The sequence below is a fragment of the Carettochelys insculpta genome, chromosome 1 (genome assembly GCF_033958435.1).
Source record: "Carettochelys insculpta isolate YL-2023 chromosome 1, ASM3395843v1, whole genome shotgun sequence".
NCBI classification, from domain to species: Eukaryota; Metazoa; Chordata; order Testudines; family Carettochelyidae; genus Carettochelys; species Carettochelys insculpta.
The window spans coordinates 242,935,466-242,959,950 of NC_134137.1; the positions used below are offsets into that span (position 1 = coordinate 242,935,466).

The 24,485-nt window shown below is 42.3% G+C and overlaps 1 protein-coding gene across 5 annotated transcripts in view; it reads left to right on the plus strand.

Moving 5' to 3' along the window:
* The window catches only part of DUSP16 (dual specificity phosphatase 16), a 95,557-nt gene that overhangs the window by 59,320 nt on the left and 11,752 nt on the right, over positions 1-24,485 (plus strand). For all 5 annotated transcript variants that reach the window (XM_075003227.1, XM_075003222.1, XM_075003232.1 and 2 more), the window contains 2 exons: positions 12,263-12,426; positions 22,591-22,750. In XM_075003227.1, the coding sequence (XP_074859328.1) occupies positions 12,263-12,426; positions 22,591-22,750 (324 nt within the window). The remainder of the gene's footprint in view (positions 1-12,262; positions 12,427-22,590; positions 22,751-24,485) is intronic.

Consider the following 24,485-nt stretch of genomic DNA (forward strand, 5'->3'; position numbering starts at 1 on the left):
TGTGACAGAGAGGTAGCTGTGTTTAGTCTGTATTCTATCAAAACAAAAAAGCAGTCCTATAGATCTTTAAAGACTAACAAAATAGTTTTATAACTTTATAAATTACCTGTTATGTTGTTTCAGTACTATTCTACTGAGAATATCCACAAGTGGAAGCAAGAGTGGGTTAGAGTTGATCGTCAATTTTATGCAACCTTGTCAGGCAAAACATTCTGGCTGGGTCTACACGTGCCCCTTCCTTTCGAAAGGGCCATGTTAATGAGCAGGTTCAAAAGATGCTAATGAGGCGCTGCAATGAATATGCAGCACCTCATTAGCATAATGGCGGCCGCGGTGATTCGAAAGTGCAGCTTTTCAAATCATGCGCCACCCGTGGAGAAAGGACCTTCCGAAAGGACCCCCCCGCCCAGTTTTGAAAGCCTTTCTTCCGATCAACAAATAGAAATGTTGATACATAGCTTTAGTTTTTTAATGAATCACTTGTTTAAAGTTTTGTTGGAGTACAGAGTAATTTAGCAAGAGTATTGTACACTGTAAACTTAGGCTGTATCTACACTAAAAAGTTCTTTCGAAAAAGGTGGGCCTTTTCTGAAATAACCTGTGGAGCATCTACACGCAAAATGTGTTCTTTTTGGCTTGAAAATCGAAAGAATGCAGCACTTTTTCTGGTGGCCCTCTTCCTGTCCCTGATGAGGAAGAGTGCCTTTTTCTGAAAGATTCTTTTGGGGAAAGAACATGTGTAGACATCTCGGGGGGGCCCTTTTTTCAAAAAATCAGTCCTCATGGCACCAGATTTTTTCGGTCCCTGGCCCGTTCCTTCTAAAAAGCGGGGGCTGTGTTGGTGCTTTCTACTGAAAAGAGTGGATCAATTTTTGATCTGCTTTTTTTGTGTGAGGACGTGCTTTTTTGAAAAAAAGATTTTTTTTTTTTATTTTTTATTTATTTATTTTTTTTTGGAACAGCTCTTTCAAAGACCTTCTTTTCGAAAGACCTCTGTAGTGTAGACATAACCATACTGTATTTACTGTATTTATTTGTATTTACTTTCACTATATTGTACTTATGGAAAACGTAACTAAAATTTACTTACAGTTAAAATGCTGATTATTTGAGAGTGCCGAATGATAGAATGCTGGAAATGAAAGCATTTACTGTACCGCCACGAAGTAAGTTTTTCGTTTTGCCCAAAGGAGAGCGTACGTGCTGACAAAGCAGCATTCACAGGTGTACTTGCCACTGCAAAACTTCGCTGTTCATGCAGCAGGAGGAGTATATTAAATCCCTAAAGCACTTGTGGGCAGTAAGTGGTTAGCGTTCAGCATGCGTTAATCTTATCAGAGTAACTTTTTAAAGGAATGTTAGGAGGTAGGTTTGTCTAGTGCAGCGGTGTCCAACTGAAATTTACCTGATCGCCACAGCCCCGTACCCAAACCAGATGACTCCCTTGCTGGAGCCTGCTGGTGCTGGAGGAGCCGCCTCCACCACTGCCGCCATGCACTTGTCCTGTCATGTGGTGGGGGACATGCGCTGAGAGGCTGCATGGGTGCCTGAGCCACATTTTGCCTCACTGCACTGCCAAGTTCTCCACGTGTGGTGAATGGAGAGCATGTTAGACACCACAGATCGAGAGTGATTTTATTTTTGTTGTGTTACTGTCTAGAAGGACAAGGCCATGTTAGTCATGCACTCAATGAAAAGAGTAATTCTCCCCCCAAAGAATTTTGTTACACACGCTGTGTGTAACAGATGGGTACAAGCAACAATGGGAATTCTAAGGTAACAGCTGCACTAGTTACTATGACAGTCAGTGATTATTGTCCTCCAGCTGCTATTGTTGAGTATTTGCTGGTCACCACAGCAGAGGTGAGTGTTTTCAGGAGTGTTTGCAATAGGGTAGCATAGTGTTCAGAGCTTTGCAGGAAGTTCTTCCCATGCCAAAGGGCTGCATAGGAGAAGTGGCCACAATGAAATTTGGTCTAATGGGCAATGAAGGCTGGCATCATTGGCAGAGCAGTAGCATACGTTGACTGCTTATTACCAGGTCAGAGAAGAGGTAGGGACTCATGCAAGTGTAGACTTAAAAACGGAAGACAAGAAGCTTGTGTTTGTAGTGAAAAGGGAGTGTTTGAAAGAGATCAAAAGTTACTGCAACTCAAGATCCAGATCTCGTAAGTGACTGCCAGGGACTTTTGGTGTCTTGTTTACCTCCACTGTGCCATTGTTTTCCGTATAAAATGGGGATAACCTCTACCTCACAAGCTTTATTAAAGGGCCTTTGAGCTGCTCTCAGGAAAAAGACTATGTGAATTTAAGTACTTTTTTAACTAGAACCTGCCAACATTTAAATTTTTCTGAATCTTCTTATCTTTCAGCAGTGCTACCCTTGAATTTTGCCGACTGTGAACCACCTGCAGGAATCATAAGATGTGAATACTTAAAATATCACTGGAACAGAGCATGAGGAGAGGGGACTTCTAACTTTATTTTCATAGTTTAAAATACCTTTGCAGTGGGATTTTTATCTTGAATGATTTAATTTGATATTTGACTGCAGTGGTGAAATGTTTAAGCTATAGACTTTTTTTGTTGTTTGCACTCTATAAATCCAGACCACAGATCCAGAACGTAGCTATAATAGAGATTATTGTCTCTCTTTAGTGCAAGATGCTGGGTTGATGGTCCTGGAGAAAGGCAACTTCCTGTGTACAGAACTCATAGACTATACATGCAGCAACAATATTTCCCCCCATGTTTTCACATTGACGTGGAGGGACCAATTCTAGGACTGCAAGACTAGTTTTGTCTCTATACCTATTCATTTTTGCATGTAATGTTAGTCAAACTAGGCAGTTTCAAGAACGTGAGTTGTTTTTCCCCACAAGTTAGGTGTGACAGTTAGTTAGCAGTACGAACTTTCTGGTCTGTGTCTTATTATTCAGGTACGCCGTGATCAAGTCATGCAGTGCAAGATGTGCTGAAATAATAACTTTGAACAGCGAAATAACTCAGCATGAAAGGGTTTGAAGATTTTTAATCCCTGCTAGCTTTGACCCTATATTTCTTGAGTTGACTGGGGGGGGAGCTGACTCTGCTGGCATTAGGATTCCCTAACAAACATCATACCTCATTAGAACTATCATTCATCAGTAGTAGTAGTAGGCATCCTGCAGTCTGCATAGACTATGGATCGCGCCCTTTAAAGTTTCAATTGAGGACTTCATTTACAGCATCTACCGTGACTATGAAGACCCACACGAGAGTGACAGTCCTTGCTGCATCTCTTGCAGAAGTGGTGGGTGTCTGGCAAGTCCTTAGTGTGCTTTCTGTGCGCTCGCTTCTCCTCTGCTAGTTGTCTGATCCTCATCTCGCCCTTCTGAAGGCCCTCGTGTAACCCCTGCCTCCATCTGCCGCGGTCGTCTGCTAGTTCTTCCCAGTTGTCCAGCTCGATGTCTACCTCTCTGAGGTCTCTCTTGCAGACATATTTGTAGCGCAACTGGGGGCTTCCGGGAGGTCTTTTGCCAGAGGCTAGCTCACCATACAGGATGTCTTTTGGAATCCTTCCATCGTTCATCCTGTGGACGTGGCCAAGCCAGCGGAGCCGACGCTGCCTGAGGAGGGTGTGCATGGTTGGGATTCCAGCTTGCTCGAGGATGGCAGTGTTGGTCACTCTGTCCTTCCATGATATTCCAAGGATGCGCCTGAGGCAGCGCAAGTGGAAGACGTTCAGCTTCTTTTCCTGGCGGGCATACAGGGTCCAAGTCTCGCTGCCATAAAGGAGGGTGCTGAGGATGCAGGCTCTGTAGACTTGCATTTTGGTGTGAGTGTACAGCTTGTTGTTATTCCACACTCTCTTGCTGAGTCTGGACAGAGTTGTGGCCGCTTTTCCGATCCTCCTATTTAGCTCAGTGTCCAACGACAGGGTGTCAGTGATGGTGGACCCGAGGTAAACGAACTCGTGGACGACCTCTAACGTATAGTTGTCAATGCTGATTGATGGGGGTTCAGCAACATCCTGACCGAGTATGTTTGTTTGTCTTCTTTAGGCTGATGGTAAGCCCAAAGTCCTTGCACGCTTTGGAGAACTGATCCAGCAGTTTTTGAAGCTGGTCTTCTGTGTGAGACACTACAGCAGCATCGTCTGCGAACAGCATGTCTCTGATGAGGACTTCCCACACCTTAAACTTAGCTTTCAGCCATCATTCATCATCATCATCAATAACGATGGGCTCAGTGCCTGTTGGTGTCTGATGCCTCTCTCTCTCACTATTTCCTTCCATCTTTCCCTGTCAGGTGCAGAGTGGCTTAGCTTATGTAGACTAGCTCCGCGCCAATCCATTATATCATCTACCCATTCTTTGTGGGGTCTGCCTCTGCTATTTGAACCATCCATTATGCTGAATAGCAGGGTCTTGATTTTTTTCATTCGTCGTTCATTCTGCAAATATGCCCAAACAGTTGTAGCTTCTGTTTTATAACCTTCAGCAGCAGGTTCTCTTTCAAATCTCGCTACCATCATTCTTGCACTCACCAGTTTGTATCCTAATAATGCTCTTCTAGCTGCTTTGCTAGGAAGGAATCCAACTCCTGCTTCATTCTGTTTCCTGACCAAATAACTTCTCAACCGCATATCTCTCCTGATGCTGTCCAACGCATCTCTGCCAGTCCAAGTATATCACATCGGTATCTCTCTATCTCCTTCCGAAGCAGCTCTAATTTTCCAGTTGCCCATAGCCTTCAGACGTTCCATGTTCCAATGGCTAGCATATGTGTTAGCTGTAATTTTCTTTCGGTAACCAATTTATCAGCCCAACCCCGATGGCTCGTTTGGTATCGCAGACCTTGTTTATCCGGGCGATGTCTGAGCTGGCATCTTTTAACATTCAGTTGTACTGGCATCAGATTTCGTTCGTATTGTTGTTTGACAGTCAGAGCGTTGACACACATCTGACCAATCTTCCTCCTTCATCCAGGCTTGGGACTGACATAGAGCTTGCAGTAGCTTCATGAAGGAGTTGAACTATCATTACACACATGTAAACTGAATTAGGAATCTAAAATGTATTGACGAGTGGGAGGGTAAGCAGCCACCACTTTTCTGATTTATATTTACAGTGTAATTAAATAGGAGACTGGATTTTGGCAGAAATTGTTCTCCTTCTCTGAGGATAAGACAAGGAACAATGGGCTTAAACTGCAGCAAGGGAGGTTTAGGTTGGACGTTAGGAAAAACTTCCCAACTGTCTGGGTTGTTAAACACTGGAATAAGTTACCTAGGGAGGCTGTGGAATCTCCATCGCTGGAGATATTTAAGAGCAGGTTAGACAGACACTTATGGGGGATCATCTAGATGGTGTTTGGTCCTGCCAAAGGGCAGGGAACTGGACTGGATGATCTCTTGATGTCTCTTCCAGTTCTAGTGTTCTGTGATTCCTGTAAATGGAAGTGCAGACGTGTATGCAAGGAAAGGCGGCCTTATAGTAAAGGCTTGGATGCGGGGGCATTGAGGTTTATACCAGCATTTGAGCTGCTAAATTACTGAATGCTTTTGGCACCTTAACATAGTTTCATACAAACTTTGTTTGAGAATCATAGCCATCACTAGTGAACTGAACAAGTCTGCACTAGAATGGAGTGTAGCATCAGTATGTTGACTGTGTTCTGACCACAGCCTAAAACGAATGATTGTTGATGTTTATTTAAAACTGTGAACTCATTGAGGAGAATCTGTTTCATTTCTAAAAAGCTAACTAATTAATTTGGATTTGACCAATTATATCGAATTGTAATTTCTGGTAGAGCTGTATCTTCCAAACTCAGTTAATAAGTTTCCAGAGCCAAAAAAAAAAAGGCTGAACTGTAATGGTGGTTGTTTGTTGTTTGGTTTTTTGTCAGGTAGGTACAGTCTGATATATCAGCATCCATTTTTAAAAATATGTAATACCTTCTACCATAGGAGCAGAATTTTGTCCAAACCAAATGAGAAAATTGGCCAATGCACAAAATAGGATTCTGCCATATTTGGTGTGAAAAAGTCATATACAGTATCTGTCTGTTCGTACGTACTATGGAAGTAGTTTGCAACAAGAAGCCACTTTGACAGAGTAACATCATATACAATAATTGACAGGTACTCTTTTGGAACAGGCACATTTTTTATACAATAAATTGAAAAAAATCAATTTAGTTGTGATTTAATAGGCACAGTTTTCCCTTTAGTTTATTGACATGATGTGAGCTCACCTGTGTTGCTTTATTTTTTTTTTATTTGCTGGGTACAGGAAATCTTTCAGAAATCTTAACTTTAAAAAGACCTTAAAATTTGTCCACTTCCTGGAGGGGTTGTTGCTGTGAAAAGAGCGTGAAGGAGACTCTCAATTTACCTTTCTAGGAAATCCTCTCTCCACCTCCTTCCCCGCCCCCCCACCTTTTTTTTTTTTAAGCAAATAGAAGAGAAGAGGCTTTGTTTTGTTGGAAGTCAAAAGACCAAGTTGTTGGATTCCAGTTTCACAATAAAGCACAGAAGAACCTGAATGGCTCAATAATGCTATTTTAAAAACAAATGCTTTAGAGTTCTTCTTGACTTTCAGTCTCTCTAATTCCAGTCCTTTTGTGCATTTAGCAGTTGTCCTGATTGCTAGGGCTACAAAGAATAGCCTGCCAGATATTTCAAACAGGGAGGGTTATACTTCTGGTGTAGGCACACTTGGCTAGAAGGTGAGCTGAGATGTGCCCAAATTTACTAGGAGATTAGGACCTAGGCCTGGTTAAGTTAATCAAATACTTCAGTGAAACTTTGTTCTGTTAATGACCTGTAGATGTTCTTGCTGTAGTTGCAACATGCCCGTGTGATTGATTTATTATTTGCAGGGGCTGGAGTGATGTAGAGAATGGGTATCTTTTAGAAAAGAGTGCCAGAAGAAAAGCATGCTTTCTCTTCCTAAAAAGCTGCAGCGTGCTGCAAATCTCATCTTACCAGTAGCCTAGTTCCAACTGAAGTAGTTACAGAGATGATTTAAAGATTATGTTTGGCTTGGCAGAAAGGCGATAGCCAAGTTCTGAAAGTGGAGGCAGTACAAAAAACAAGTTGCATTTCTTACTGAGTATGCTTGAATGAGTCTCGTTGAAAACAAGATTTGTGCTGTGTGTCCTCTCCTGTCTACCAAGTTAGTTTTCTCGTTACCTTGACAGCAAGACAATACATGATATCACTAAGAAAGCTCTGCTCCTGTGTAGGAAGAAGCTGATAGATGAGTGCCACTTTCCAGCCTACTATGGGATACAACAAGCCGTGGTGTGGTGTGGTGTTTTTTTTTTTTTTTTTTAAAAAAAGAAGTGCTGGTACTCGTCCTCAGCCGGAAGGTTGTGGGGGGACCCCAGCCCTGCATCTGTGAGCTGGCTGGGGTCATGAGAACCTCAGCCATGGTGCAGAGGCGCCCCACGAGCAACCCTGGCCAGGATGTGGGGGAACCCTGCAGAGCCCCAGATGCAGGAACCCCAGCCGGAGCAAACATTGATGCAGAAGTGCTGGTATGCAGTAGTGGCATATACCACCAGAAGTAAAAGACCTGACAACCAGTATTTACAGGCAGAAATACTTGAATTAGGATAGGATACTTTTTCTGCTATCAGAACATTTTTATGTAGAACTTTGATATTCTTCACTATGTCCAATCTCAAAAATAAGAACAAAAGTATAGGACATTGCAGGTGTTTCAAGCTGGAATTTAGTATCAGTACTACATTACAGCTTAGAATTATGGTACAGGCACTTTATTGTTTCGAATTCCTGGTACTCTGATATTTATTTGGATCAGAATATCTCAGCTAAATATGTTGCATTTTCTGGTGACATCTGTCAGTAATTTTTACTTTGAGGCTGTGTCCGTGTGGATAATGGCAGTTGTTAGGATTGATTTCTGCTGTTGTGGGGAAAAGAAAATGAAAGCCATTTAACAGAAGGCACCTAGGGAAGATAAGTTCATTGAGATGTTGCACCCGATTTTGAAAGGAGTGAGACTTTGTAAAGGTAGACCAACTCATTCAGAAACTAGCTCTCATGCCCACTGAAGGCAGTGGCTCTGTGGAAGAGTGTGTTCACCGCAGGCACACCTCCTCATGGCTAGGCCAGACATAGCGGCTTCTACTATGGCAGCTCTTGAGCTTCAGCCCAACTTCAGACTTTGTGGGGCTTCCTGCCTTTGGCTCTGGGGTGAGCCCAGGCCCACACTCTGTTCTGGATTCCAGCCCAGGAACCAGATAGTCTGTTTCATCAGGGCCTCTCTGTTGTACCCTCAGCTGCTTTCTTCCATGGCCCTGAACAAGGTTCTTTCAGCCTTTTTTCTAGGCTGACTCTCTTCTGTAGATGCGCTCCCAAAATAGGAACTAAACTAGTTAAGGGGAACAAAAGAACCATAAAGGTCCTGCACCAGGCCTGCCTGCCCCCAGGAGACTCAAAGATCTTAGAGGCTCGGGTTTGATTCTGGCCCCATCTGGGCCTTGCTCCATAAAGCCTGTCACCTACTACTGGGCTGGGCCCTTCCTCTTAATTTCTTCCCCCAGGTACCTAATGCATGTGTAACAAGGTAAGAATGATTGGATCCACAGACTCACATTAACCCTTTCATGGTTAGTGTGGAGTTTGTGTACCTCCTCACAGTTTCCGTGGATGCCAATGGGACAGGATAAGGCACTGCTATAAAGTGTGGGAATTAGGAGGACATTTTGAAGGAACTGAAAGGTCTCTTACATGGGAGCAGGTATAGGGGGGAGAGTTGTTCAATAGGCTGTTAGTGGTATCTGATTCTCAGGGGGCTGGGATCTATCTAATGGTGAGCTCTGTTAGATTGAGTAGTAGCTCAGAGGAAGTGTTGGAAGCATTAGTCCCTGAATCATTTAAAATGAGAATGGAGGGAAAAAAAGCTTGACAAAATAAACTGCCCTGAGCAATATTGTGACAGAAGGGGACAGACTCTGATCTACTCTCCTCACCCCATCCTCTCAGTCTCTGTTAGTCTTTTGCTGCAGCGTACACACAAAGAGAAAACTGATCCAAAAAATACTGGAAAAGACACTTTCACTCCTTCAGCTTTGTGGTCTGTGTGTATGTTTTGTTGTTGTTTTGTTTTTTTTGGGTGATCTGTCTTCAATTTGTTTTTTTTTTTGTTCTGCTTTTCTGTAATGAACTTAAGTGATTTTCCTACTCCTGACAGTCTGTTGTGCTGAGGAAGATATCTCAAATCACGAGTAACTAAGAGAGATGATGATTTGACTCTGTTTTTTCTTCTCCTTTAACATGTGCTGCTGGGATTCTGGCTCTTAAATGAGCTTCATCCCAATGTCTTGACCTGCCATATAAGGCCCATAAGACTTCCTTTTTATAAGAGGGGAGAAGTTTTGAAGCAATATTTGGTAGATTTTAACGTGTAAATTTTATTTGGAAAGAGCCTCAATTAGCTCATAATGGTAAACGTCGTTTGATTAAGCTCTTTCACAGGATGGAGATGATAAAGAGTAAAATATAAGTTCTCGGGGATGGTAGCTGATTAATAGAAACTCTTGAAAAATTTGAAACCACGAATGCTGTTCTTTCTGTTCCTCCCACTCAAAGTGGTGGACCATATTTCCTCTTCCACTAAGGCTGTGTCTACACTGCCACAAATCTTCAAAATGGCCATTTTGAAGAAGATTTACTAATGAGGTGCTGAATTGAATATTCAGTGCCTCATTAACATGCTTCCAGCCAGGTGCTTCGAAAGCGCTGCTTTCGAATGTACACGGCTCAGCTCGGCTACACGGGGAGAGGGGGTGTCCTTTTTGAGAGGACCCCTCACATTTTGAAATCCCCTTATTCCCCTCAGCTGAAGAAAGGTTTATGTTACACTGGTGGTGTTCTCTTATCTTCCAGCAGCAAGTTAAACCATTAGGCCGTGTCTACACTGGCACAGATCTTCAAAATAGCCATGCTAATGGCCATTTCAAAGCTTACTAATGAGGCAGCTGAGGAGAATAAGGGGGTTTAGAAATGTGCGGGGTCCTTTCGAAAAGGACCCCTGTGTAGCCGCACTGAGCCATGCATGTTCGAAAGTAGCACTTTCGAAGTGCTGCAGCTGGAAGTGTGCTAATGCTAATGAGGCGCTGAATATTCAGTTCAGTGCCTCATTAGTAATCTTTGAAATGGCCATTAGCATGGCTATTTTGAAGATTTGTGCCAGTGTAGACACGACCTACTGGTTTGAACTTGCTGCTGGAAGCTAAGAGAACACCATCAGTGAAACTCTTCTAATATAAACCTTTCTTCAGCTGACTTGTTACCAGCAAGTAGCTTGGCATAACAAATTTTATTTTGGAGACTAATGTTTAGTCCTGAGTTATTGAAGACTGACTGAGATTTTTGTCTAATACACTGCACCTAATACAAGAGAAGGGAGACTTCTGTAGCTAAAGGGATATGTCTGTAAATAGAATTGTTACCCATAGAACTTCATCCTGCCAAGTTGCTTTTGGATTTTGCCAGACATATTTTGCTTTATTCAAATATATGGGAGCTGTTAAGAATGTGATTTTATTTTAAGATACTGTAATAGATGAGATTTAATTTTTTTTCTCCATGAAAGGTGTCGGAGCTTCCAGCAGCAAAGATTCAGTTCCTACATTCTGAGAACTGGTGCAAATCAGGCAGTAGCAACACAAGCTTTTTCTCAATTCCTTTTACTTGAGATTTTTGTTGCCTATTATCATTCCAGTCTGTAGTGTTTGGTAGATTTAACACATTAATACTCAATTTCTTTGATACATGGGATTTAGACATGCTGTTTATAATCTAGTCAGGATTTGCTCTCCATACTACTCCTACACTTTTACTTCTTATAAGTTTTATGCTCCCATGGAGGGAAGGGAATTGGGGGACTCATCTCGATATTGTATCGTACTGTCTAATTTTTATACTGTGTTTTCAAAGGGGTAAAGAGGCATACCAATTAAGAGGTTGGATACTTCTTAATGGTAGTGATAAACTCTTTCATGAGGCAGAAGAGTAAAGCCCATGCTTTAGTTGAATTTGCTGTTAAACAGACTGACTAGCCAGATTTTTGCTAGCACGCTTGCCAACAGTTACTTTGAAACATGATGATCTTTTTTTTAAATAGTGTATAGTATGGCTTTTTGACACCAACACAGTTCTCAGGGAAAACCTCCCCACACTAGAGAAAGGAATAGATCTTGAACTCTGCTTACATGTTTGTGGCTAATACAGTTTTAAACTTGTCTGCACTAGCATTTATCTTTGTATTTCCTACCAGCAGAGCTACATTAATAATGGGAGTGTTAGTGTAGACAGGTCAGTGGAAAACACTGGGGTTTTAGCCCCAACGTCAATATTATGGTTAGAAAACTAGCGGCAGTGTACACATGTGATAACTAGATGGAGGTAGGGAGAGACTCTAATAAAAATTCTAGCATAGCCAAAATGTGCAGACTCTAAGACTGTAAGTTAAATGAATGAGGGACCACCTGGGTGTCAGTAAAATAACAAGAATCTTGACTATCAACAGGGGAACCCCGGGCTGGGTGTGTTTTTTCTTTCTTAAATCATGACTGAAGTTTGTGCTTGCGGCAGCTTTGAAATGTGAGGTCTGCAGGGAGCCTGGCTGAATTTTTGTGTTGAAGTGCAAGGATAGAATGATGAAAGGTTTTGCAGTCAGTGTTCATTCAGCTAACAATGTGTTTTAATACTTTTAAAACCCCTGTACTGATGGCACATTATTCTTCTTTTCATTGCTGTGATGGTAAATTATTAAAGACTTGGCTCAAAGGGAAAGGAGCATTGTCCTTGCTAGTTTAGGCGATCAGACCTCTTTTGGGATCTTTTTGTTGTGGCCTGCATTCCACAAGTAAACACTGAAAATTGAGAAGTACCTTGATTTTTTGAGGCAGTGAAGACAAGTAACATTTCAAGTTTCTCTTAGATCTTTTTATCATTGGGGGTGTGGGCGTATGAGGCAAGACACTGTGCTGGATTATATACTGGCCTTGGCTGTCTTAGATATCCGATTTCTTATAAGAAATAAGATATACATGCAGCTCTGTCAATTTGAGTCTCTAGGCTTTTCCCACTGTGGCTCACACTCATGGACTCCTCCCAGCCCAGATTAATTTTTTACATTGAGACTTGAGACTGCTGTACAGTAACATACTTTTTTATGTGGCTTTGACAGACATTCTATTCTCTCCGTTGAACTGAAACTCCAGCTTTTGTTTTTCTTAGGTGGGTTTGCTGAATTCTCCAGCTGTTTTCCGGGTCTCTGTGAAGGAAAATCAGTTCTAGTCCCTACTTGTATTTCTCAACCTTGCTTACCTGTCTCCAACGTTGGTCCAACCAGAATTCTGCCTCACCTTTACCTTGGTTGCCAGCGAGATGTCCTCAACAAGGTGGGTACTTTGAAGTTGTTTACAGCTATTAATGTGTAATTATCTTGTGTGGCAAGAGCTGTTTAAAAACCAATATATCCACACGTGTGTAAGAGTGGATAATGCTGCCTGAAATAATTGCATCTCAGCATTTTGTCACTGTCTTGTGGTGCTGCAGCCACACACCTGCAAAGCGGCTAGAGTAAATGGAGATGTTTTGTGTGGCTTAACCTCAATCAGCTAGGAATTGAGCGTTAGTCTATTAGAGAGAGAGTTGTGTAATATGGAACAGTCTCTTCCCACCTATATGTTGAGAATATGATATCTGTCACAGCAGTCTACCAACCAAAGAGAAATTAATAATCTGTCACTGCAAAAGTTTAACTAGCTTCATGTGTGGCTCCTACCAGTTCTTCTGGCTAATGTACAAGTTATGAACAGAAGTGTGCTGATAGCAACTACTGGACAAAAAAATTCTTAATTCATATTTTTCTGTAAGTACACACACACACGCATCTTCTAGAAGTGGAAGGGACCTCAGGAGGTCATCTAGTCCAGTCCCCTGCCTTCTTGGCAGGCCCAGGCACCATCCATGGCATCTGTTTTCCTCAATTGTCTCCTCAAGGATTGAACTCACAACTCTGGGTTTAATAGGCCAATACTCAAACCACTGAGCTATCCACTATTTGCTGCACTGGCCACCTTGTAAAGAGATATTATTGCATATATCCTTTAAAGTCATTATGTAAAATATTTCAGCTTGGACAGTCCATTGGGCCTTTTAAATTAATCTGTCCTATAACAATGTAAACATGGTAAAACACTGATCACAAGTATAAGTATTAGATCACTGTTCCTGGGCTTCTTTCCTAAACTCAGCTGCCTTGCAGTGTCTGTAAAATAACCAAATACATCTTCTGTTGGGGAACTAAAGGTGGTTCTGGTAAGGGGCCAGGCTCCTGACTTATCTAAAAGCTTCTTCAATATCTGATTGTTCTTGCCCATGTGCATACACATACTGTCTGTATCTCTGCCTCAGGCTTCAGCCCTCAGGTCACTTCACCAAGTAATAACTTCTTTTTATATTGACATGGATGAGCAAAACCTTTCCTCTTTGTCAAAGAGGAATAAACTGGAATTCAAGAGCTGCTGTTCACAAAGTGTTTAAATATTGAGCTGTGAGACCTAAGACCAACATAAGAGTCTTTTTCCCCCTCTCCGTTACACATTAGCCCTTCACCCAAGTAGGGAATGTCTAGTTTCATATACACGTAAAAACTTCACTATGTGAACACGTTTCCTGTTCCAGTCTTAACAGGCCTGCAATTCTATCACACTTCAATCTCTTTGCTATAATCAGATTCCTCCCAGTTCCTTCTGTTTCCCTCTGCTTTCTCTTCTGATTGTTTTTAAATACATGTTACTCTTCTAGTCCCCAAGGAAGGTCATGTCCATCCAGAACATAATCCTGCTCAGAAGCCCTATCAGGTTCATGATCAAGGTTCCTGCATTTAGAACGAGGGGCAAAACATGGCTCTAATATTACCCATTTGGTTCTGTGACACTAAAGCAGAGGTGGGGAACCTACTGGATCTGGACTGCAAGGCTCAGGGTTCAGCCTCCGGCAGGGGTGTTGCTGGAATGCCACTGCCAAGTAATGTGGGAAGGGTCATGGCTGGAACACCAGTGCCAGCGAGCTCATGCTGCTGTGGGGGGTTGGGACATAGGCTGGATTCAGGCAAGCTGCAGGCCAGATTGAGCCTGTGGGCTCTGCCTGACTGGAGGGGAAGCAGCTTCTGCGCTAGAAGGCAGCGATCTGTGCTCCCCATTTTGCTCCCATTGGCCACACAGAGTCCTTCACCAGAGCTACACCAGGTAGGTGCCTGCACACCTAGTCTCCCCATCCCTGCTCTTGTACCCACTTCCAAACCCAGCCTCCTTCAACCTTCCTCCCTCCCAGATGCCCCATCCTGCATCTTACCTCCCACCCAAAAATGCCCCTAAGCTTACTAGTGCACCCAACCTCTTGACTGGCCCTCACATCCCCACTCCAGCATGCACCCATGCACTGAGCCCCTCATTTTTGGCCCCACTCCAGAGCCTCCCCTCCAACCCCCAGATCTAGTAGCCTCAGTCCCCCTAGGCTCTGGGGTGGAGTTCAGGGGTAGTGAGGCAAAGGTCTTTTTTATTTCTGCTTCTTTATTTTGCTTCTCACTTGCACGTGGTCCCTGCCTGATTTTTCTGTGGGTCATTGGCTCCTGGCCCAAAAAAGGTTACCAATTCCTGAAGTAAAGGCTTTGTGACTTGTTACGCTTACAGCAACTCCAGGCCAAGCAATAATCCTGGAGGGCAAAAAGGATGCCCTTCTCCACCCTTACCATAAATGAATGCCTGTAAAGGAAGGAGAGCTCCTACACAGTTGTATGTGTAATTTTTTCAGGGGCAAAGCTTGAGTTAACTTTGGTGAAAAATGGGTGTGGGGTTTGCATCCTTTCAGAGTGGAGGGGTTGCTACAACCGCAGTGTCTGTGCGGGGCCCGGATGCAGCAGAGAAGTCTCTCTCTTGATCGGGAGAAACGAGAGCGTGCAATGGGAATTTCTGATCTTGCCCACTAGATTGTCCTTCAGCTGTCTATGAGCAGAGCCAGAGTGAGACCCTAGAATTTCATCAAATCATAGATCTGTTGAGGGAATTCAGATCTAAAAATCACTAATTTTCCTTTTCTGTTGGAGAGCCACATAAAAGGTAAAATAAAGTCTACAGTCTCTCTCCCCATCCTGCCCCAATTTATTCTTCTGTTCCAGTCTTGGACAGATTATTAATTACTTAATTTATCAGTTTGCTAGACTTTCTAGCAGACACCAGGAATCTGTCTTTTTGGTTTCGTATTATTTCCAGGGCAAAAGTGCATCTTATGCTCTCAGACTTTTGAGGGAGAAATATCCCTTAGAGGGTTTACGCTGCAGTAAGTAGGTATTTTTAAGGATATTGATGGCCTTCCAATGCTTATTGTCTTGGTGACTTGCCTCATCTGGCAAATCTGTACCACTGCTTTCACCTTGCATATTTGTAATCCTTTCTGCCTTGTCTGTCTAGCTGTAAGAGCAAAAGGAAGATCTTGCTTCTGGAATCTCAGGTAATTTAGTAGCAGGAAGAAACATTCACTTTCTTTAGTGGGAGATGGCAACAGCCTTCTTCATTTAACTGCCCTGAGAACCTCAGTTTTCTGGTAGCTGGCTAATGCTAGCCACAACGGACATGTGAAGTACTATGTTCCAATGAGCAGATTGAAAGAGGGTTCACAGTGATAAGAACCTCCAGTGCTTGACTGTGACTAGATCAAAGGGCTATTTTTACAGTCTCCCTGTAGTCCCAGGATATGTCTATATTGAGAGAGCTCTCAGAGCAGTTTTCCAGGTCTGAAGAAGTGGGTATCTCCCATGAAAGCTCGTCACCTAATAAATTATTTTGTTAGTCTTCAAAGTGCTATAGGCCTGCTTCTTTGTTTTCGGGAGAGCAATGTGAAAGAGCCTGATCATTTTTCAAACAAATGTTCCAAGTGAGTGAAAGCAGGAAAGAAGGAAACCAAATGTCAGAGACAAATGGCAAAAGAACTTTCTCTGAGGCAGATATTAGGATTGCATATTCCCGATTGGCCACTCTCCTCCTGTTTTGCACCTTCAGGTTACCAGACGAGTCTCTTATTGGTATGGGAAGATAGGCTTCTAGTTTGTATTTTTAAATTATGGAAAGGGCAGTAAAATTTATGGGAAATTCCCCTGCAGAACTTCAAAAGCTGCAAAATTCACAGATCTCCATTGTCCTTGCTTTTACCTTCTAAGTGCTATGGGAGCTGGAGTTTTTTTGGGGGTGGAGAGGTGTGGGGCAATGTCTGTGTTGTGAGCTGTTTATAACCAGACCAACTGATTTCAACACAACTGAAACTTATCCAAAATACACTGTAAAATGAATTATAAATCTGCCAGAAAGTTCAGCTGTGGATATTGGAGCCTGTAGATGATTCAGTCTAGTTCATGGGGCTGGAGGAGTCTCTGACACATCACTTGGTGAGCTTGCAGTGTTGTCCTTTGCGATCTCTGTGAGATTCCTGAGAAAAACTAAACATTTATCTTGTTGAAGTTTTTGTACCTTGCAGTCTGAAATTTCCAATAATTCCCAACCTAGCCAAATTAAAACAATATTCACAATGTCTGTGGTTTTTATATATAGAGAGCTGGTAAATAATATCACTTATTTACAGGAGAACAAGCAGAACTGTTTGGTTTCATTTTCTTCATAGTCACCAAAACTTGCAACTTTTTTCCAAGCCCAATGGATTCTTTCCATGCTCACTTCATTGACTATACAAAGTTTTTAAACAAATATTTTAAGCGAGCACCTATTTCTGTTTTATAGTGGATAGTTTTCTTATATTTAAATTAGATATAGGTACAAAGTCTAGACATGCTTTTTCATAGAATACTAGGACTAGAAGGGACCTTGAGAGGCCATCGAGTCCAGCCCCCTGCCCCAATGGTAGGACCAAGTGCTGCCTAAGCCATCCCTGATGGACATCTGTCTAACCTGTTCTTAAATATCTCCAGCGATGGAGATTCCACAACCTCCCTTGGCAATTTATTCCACTGTTTGACCGCCCTAACAGTTAGGAATTTTTCCTTATATCCAACCTAGACCTCCCTTGCTGCAGTTTAAGCCCATTGCCTCTTGTTCTATCCTCAGAGGCCAAGAAGAACAAGTTTTCTCCCTCTTCCTTACTACACCCTTTTAGATACCTGAAAACTGCTATCATGTTTCCTCTCAATCTTCTCTTTTCCAAACTGAACAAGCCAATTCTTTCAGCGTTTCTTCCTAGGTCACATTCTCTAGACCTTTAATAATTCTTGTCGCTCTTTTCTGGATCCTCTCTAATTTCTCCACATCTTTCTTGAACTGCAGTGCCCAGAACTGGACACAGGACTCCAGCTGAGGCCTAACCAGCTCAGAGTAGAGCGGGAGAATGACTTCTCGTGTCTTGTTCACAACACACCTGTTAATTCATCCCAGAATCATGTGGGGTTTTTTTTTTTGGCAACAGCATCACACCGACTCATTTAGCTGGTGGTCCACTATAACCCATAGATCCCTTTCTGCTGCAGTCATTCCTAGACAGGCTCTCCCCATTCTGTATATGTGAAACTGATTGTTCCTTCCTAAGTGGAGCACTTTGCATTTGTCCTTATTAAACTTCATCCTGTTTACCTCAGACAATTTCTGCATTTTTGTGTACCCTCTATTAATTTAATTCTTTAGGTACTGGGCTGGAAATATTGAGGCATTTCACTTTACTCATGTGAGGGTACAGACACACATCATCCAGACAGCTCTTGCAAGCAAATTTGTTCATAAACTTTTGTAAAGTCAGGCTCTTACTAACTATTTATGCTATTCACGTCTGTGTTTTTGGATAACGAAAACTGAAGAGTTCCACATTCTGAATCCCAAACATTTAAGAGAAGTAACAGAGAGGGAGCCATGCTAGTCTAAATACTATCAAAACAAAAAATCAGTAAAGTAGCACTTTAAAGACTAACAAAATAATTTAGTAGGTGGTGAGCTTTCGTGGGACAGACCCACTTCTCCAGACCATAGCCATACGAGAACAGACTCAATATTTAAAGCACAGAGAACCAAAAATAATAATCAAGGTTGACAAATCAGAAAAAAAATTATCAAGGTGAGCAAATCAGAGAGCAAAGGGGTGGGGGGAGTGAGTCAAGAACTAGCTTGGCTTAATCTAATTCTTCATTCCCCCACCCCCGCCCCTCTACACTCTCTGATTTGCTCACCTTGATAATTTTTTTTCTGATTTGTCAACCTTGATTACTATTTTTGGTTCTCTGTGCCTTAAATATTGAGTCTGTTCTGGTATGGCTATGGTCTGGAGAAGTGGGTCTGTTCCACGAAAGCTCATCACCCACTAAATTATTTTGTTAGTCTTTAAAGTGCTACTTTACTGCTTTTTTTTATATTTAAGACAAGGTGGCAGTGTTTGCAAAAATGTTGCAAGGGGGTATTTAGATGCAAACACACTCTGGGTTTTTTTGTTTATCTTAACAGTCTAAGAAGATGACATCCTATGTTTTGGGCATGTGCTTATCTGATCCCTTTTAAACACACAAGTCTTAGTCTGTTTTCAGATTTAAGCCGGAATTGCTCAGGCTCATGTGCAAAATGTGCATATGAAATAGACAGGCAACTGTAAAACCTCTTGCTTTTCACCTTACAAAACTATTTTGTTTGTCTAGATCTGGATTTTGTGTCCTGGAAAAATATGGCATTTTAGGGTAGTCATTAATTTTAAGATTAAACAAGTCGGAAAATGTAAATAACTTGACAAAGGAACATTTACCCCCCTTTTCACAAAGTTATTAGCATTAGAATTGCTGGATCTTCCTCTGATCATAATTCATTTCTTTGTCTTGGGTGCCTTACAGTGAAGTCACTGTTCTGGTTATTACATTATAGTCTGCAGCTCTGGGAATGATGGACATCCCAAACACAAGGAATCATAATTTCTTCCTTTAGTGCTTGTTTTTTTTGAGACTAGGCCTAACTCTTTTTTCCCCCCCTTTTTAATTCAGCACAAGTTGGCTTGGAATGCACTGTTTTGTGCCGTCCTCTCCACTTCAATTTTACATAATCAGCCCCACACCAGAAATCTTTGTGTTGGAGTTGAGTGTTCTTAGAGCGAGTGCCCCACCAAAACCACATGAAAAAGATAGGAAAGAAGCCATTCAATGATCACTTCTCCTTCACAGCTCGTATATCTCCTCCATCATCCTGAGTAAACAGTCTCAAACTCCAGCAATGATTGTTGGTGTTAGGTTGAGGGATTTTTTTCCACCTGGTGTGGCTTTCATAAATTACACTGAACACGGAGTGTGGTTCTGTGTGTGATTTGATATAATTTTTGATATGGATGTGTGAAAGTAAATGAGGTACAAAGTCAAATTGCAAATGGCAGCAACAAGATGTTTTCCTGTAACGCTTAGGAAATCTGACATGAGTCAATCTGTATTATTTTTAGTGATCTAAATTTGTGTGTGTGAGATTTGTACAAACAGAGTTCTACACTTTATGGCCAGAGTTAAGGCTTGCAAGGTGGTTGTTTGATAGGAGGTTGGAGATATGTGAGATGTGTGCATTTTGTGGGGGGTGGTTTTAAGATTTGATTTGATAGGAGTCATGCAACCTCTACTCAAACTTTAAAATCCCTCTCCAACTTTTGCCGGATCCCATTTTCAGCCTATGCCACTTTGTGCACTATTCATATTAGCCCCTAAAATACATGCCATGTTCAGTTTTAAGCATTTTTGTATCCATATGTAACAACTAAATGGAATATAGTGGGGAGAGTGGCACTGTGGAAGGTATGCAGGAAATAAGATTGAGGAGGTGGGCTGCAGAACTTGTGTGAGATGGAGAGAAATTTAGAATTGGGGTTTGACCTGTAGTGGGGAGGAGATCGCTGTGCTGTGAATTAAACTTCTATGGAGATGCTGCTATGCAGCTGCTTGGTTAGGTGAGCATTGAGTTTGGCACTCAACTTCAGGAGTAAAATGCCTGTCTCTCACGTTGGGATGACTGAATTAATTTCCAGATTTAGCACAGTAACTCTTCAGAGGGCGTGTGTGGGGGGGCGGGGCGGGCGGCGCAAACTGTTGACTCTTGTAGAGGAAACGTGCTGTTTCCCTCACATTTCTCTAGGCCCATTGTTAGGCAATATTGTCATATATAGCAGTAAGAGAGAATTGTATGATCAATTGTTAAAATGTGCAACGTGCCAAATATTTATATTCTGTTTAATCCCTAAGAAGTTCTATCCTCATACTCTGCCAAAAATACACACACACTTTTTTACTACTGCCAAACTGATTTTCTTTTTTTAAAAATAGAACTGGGTGTGCAAACAAGACACAGGAGAAGTGAATTTAATGGACAAAGGAGCAAGTCTATGTAGACCTCTTAAGAGCCAGCTGTGTGGGAAGATACAGTAACGGAGGGGAGGAGAGACTAATTGCTGTAAACTGCGTATTTTTAAAATACTTAAAGTGCTAGAGCAACATTTTTTTCTCACTTAGTGTGCTTACATGTGAACCCCAGCCTTCGTTTGACAGAGGTATCAATTATTTTTAAACATCTGTAAAGCCATCCAGCAATTAGACACACACGCCCCCCACACCCACCCTCCACCCTGATCAGTCTTTATGATTTGCATTTTTTCCATCTTGAGGACTCTTAAAAGGGTGTATAGATAAATGTGAATTTCAGTAGAAGCTTGGCACTTAATTCCCTTAGGGTCCTTTGGAAAATCTCAGCTGGAAGGTTTGGTTGTGCTTGCACAAGTCCCCCTCCATATTGCATGTCTAAGCAGAATTTTACCCACTGAGTGCAGCAAGCTGAAATGGGGGAAGACCTTCTCTTCAGCGCCAGCTCTTAAACCTCTGATGTCCAGACAGATCTGTGGGCATAAAGTGAGTGTGTCACTCACACTCTTCCTCTCTGACACTCCCCCACCCAAATCTGCAGCGCTCTCTGTTCCTGGGAACTGCAGCAGCAAAAGGGGAAGAAGGTGGTACTGCTGCGCCCAAGAGCCAGTGCCCGATACTCGTAGCTCCCTCTGGCATCTTCTGTCTGAGGTTCTACAGCTCCATTTGGGCTGGGCTGGGCTGGGCTGGGCTGGGAGCAATATAGCCAGAGGTCGGAAGGAGCTGCCCGCACAAGGTGTTGGCTCCTGGCAGTGGTGCCACCACCTCCTTCTCTCTTGGCTGCTTTGGTTCCCAGGAGTGGAGCCCTGAAGTTCAGTAGATAATGATTTCTATCAACAGGTAGGAATTTGTACCTGCTCGGGGTTCTACAAATCTGGTCATCTGGCTGATTGTCTTTTGTTTAGAGCCCCATTCACTTGGCAGGCGTTCTCAGAGCACGCTTGCTCGAGTTCTGCAAGTGAGATAGATGGGGGGAGCCGCCTAATTTGAAATCTCATGAGGCTTAAGCATGAGGTAAAGCGCCAAGAAGCTCAGTAGCATCAGGATTTAGGCAAGTGTGCACAGGCCCTCCCCCAGCAGAAACTTAGGTGCCTGGTGACTCTAAGTGCCTGCAGGGTTAGGCAGCAGCTCAATGGGAGAGGTGTTTCTCAGTAGTTCCTAAATGTTGGATTTAAGTACCTAAGTCCCTTTTTGAGTGATGCACCCAAGAGAGCCAGGAAGCTAGGATGCAAAAAACCCTGATTCTGCCAGATGTTTGTTTGGAAAATGTATTCTAAATCAGGACCGTTAGCTTTTCATTAACCAGGGTAGATTGATTTTCCTCAGTGTCTGGAAGAATGATTTATATGCAGAACATACCTTCATATAATTATTAGAAGCCCGGGAAATCCTAGCCAGTTGGGGAGGTGGTTAGCTTATTGCTTGATGATGAAAATGTTTGTTCTAGCAGGGATGTTCTCGTTTTTGCCAGTGTAGATGGGCGGGGCAGGGGGAATGCAGAGAATACTGAGTGCAACAACAGACAAAAAATTAGAATTGCTAATAAGCTGTATGTATATTGGGGGATAGTACTTCTACTGTATTGGCAGTATGGGAGCTATCTGATTCATGTCACACTTTTCACTGACACCACTTACGCCCTCATGGAGAGAGGGTAATTGTGCTGCGACAGGTAACCCAGAACTACAGCTGTGGTAAGGAGGCCAGTTAATACTGGACATGGTGGCAACAGAAGTGACATGGCCCCGGGCAACAAGTGGATCTCTGTTTTAACAGATCTATATTCTGGCAGCAACTTCCACCTTTTTTTGACTCTTTCCCCTCCTGCAGGCTGCCCCTTCTTTTTGAAGTCTCCTCTTCCAAGTATGCAGTCATTCCATCCATAGAAGTGTCGGGTTGTACAGGTAGTTTTAAGCAAAATAATCCACCTCTTCGTCCTGCAAAAAGGTTAACTCTGCTTTGAAAAAGGATATGTAGCTGTTAGCACATGGTTAATATTATGCACATAAGAAGTCTAATTTAGCTTCCAGTTTTGTAACACTCCAAGGAAGCTCATGGTTTCTTACATGCTTAATTTTCTTAGATCCCAAAGACAGGGACTGTTGTGTTTTTCACTCTTGCTTGTTTTCCCTTATAGGAGCTGATGCAGCAGAATGCTATTGGTTATGTATTAAATGCAAGCAATACCTGTCCAAAACCCGACTTTATCCCAGAGTCCCATTTCTTGAGAGTACCTGTGAATGACAGCTTCTGCGAGAAAATTTTGCCTTGGTTGGACAAATCAGTTGATTTTATTGGTAAGAAGCTGAAATAAAATGGTTCTATGCCATTTAGCCCAAGTACTGAACAGAACATTTTTACATATTTTGGGGGGAAGGAGAATCAAAGCCTGAAAATCTCTCTTATTTTGAGAGGGTAAATAGAAGCACCTGATCTGCTTTTCATATTGCAGTCATGATTTTCATGTAGTCCTCTTGTGTCTCTAGATATATCTCTCTCTGCAGTCAACATCCCTAAAACTTCTGCTCAAACCCAGGTCTCTCGCCGTTTCTGATTTTTACATTCTTGTCTCTGAGAACCCCTTTTATTTCCACTATAATTATTCTGAAATAGAACGAGGAGAACTCATGCGATTCAGGAACCATAAACTTCGTATAACAGCACCATAATATTTTCATTTATTATTCATTTTTGTTATATATACAGGCATTTTGCTTATTTTGGGGGCTGTGGGGGTTGGCAGTGGCGAGGGAATAGCAGTGTTGCACACTAGCTAGATGTTTTTATGGAGCTGGCATTGAAGACTTTTTCTCCTGAGTGGTCAGTATGTTTAAAATAATGAGCCACCATTCTGCCATTAGACAAAGCTAGCAATCTTTGGAATAAGTAATGCTATATTGTACCTACACTGGGTGGTCTCGGTTGGCTGGGAAACAGTTTGCAATTGAGCACCACACTAAACACTTAAAATCAGTAAAGGTACTTATGCTGACAATTATGTAGAAGAGATTTTTAAGGAACTGGAAGCAATAAGAACATCAGCGTGCATCTTAGCAGTGCCATAAAAGAGGTGGAAGTGTTTAGTAGCAATCACAGCTAAACACCCATGACATAAGTCATGGACAGACAAAGAACTCTGCCATAATGGTTACGTCTACACTAACCCCAAACTTTGAAATGGCCATGCAAATGGCCATTTCGAAGTTTACTAATGAAGTGCTGAAATGCATATTCAGGGCTTCCTTAGCATGTGGGCGGCCGCGGCACTTCAAAATTGACGTGGCTCGCCACCACGCGGCTCGTCCCGATGGGGCTCCTTTTTGAAAGGACCCCGCCTACTTCGAAGTCCCCTTATTCCTATGAGCAGATGGGAATAAGGGGACTTCGAAGTAGGTGGGGTCCTTTCGAAAAGGAGCCCCGTTAGGACGAGCCGCATCAATTTCAAAGCACTGCGGCCGCACACATGCTAAGGAAGCGCTGAATATGCATTTCAGCACTTCATTAGTAAACTTTGAAATGGCCATTTCCATGGCCATTTCGAAGTTTGGGGCTAGTGTAGACACGGCCAATATTTCTTACAGGGATATTATTGGGTCAAGTTTGGCTTCAGACTTATGACTTTTTGAAACATAACCGTATCTAAAAGATAAGAAAAATATAACCACAAGTTTTCTGTAGAAGATAGGAGGGTTTTTACAAACTATTTCCTACTTACTGTAGCAACAGAATTATGCTGGAAAAAATGAAAATCTCAGATTAGTAGGACAGTTGGTGCTTGACTACTTTTTTTGCATGTCTTAACCTAGATCATAAAATTCTTCACAGATCATATAGCTTATAATCACTAAAATTTTTAAATTGCTGAAGTGTGAATATGCTTTGTGTCAGAGGAAACTGAAAAATTAAGGTTTGGGGCTGCTCCTCCCTGTTCCTCTGGGCGTACCTATACTTATCGGAAGATTGATGCACTGCAGTCAATCTTCTGGAATTCGACTTTGCACGTCGGGTGAAGACATGGTGAAATCAACGTCT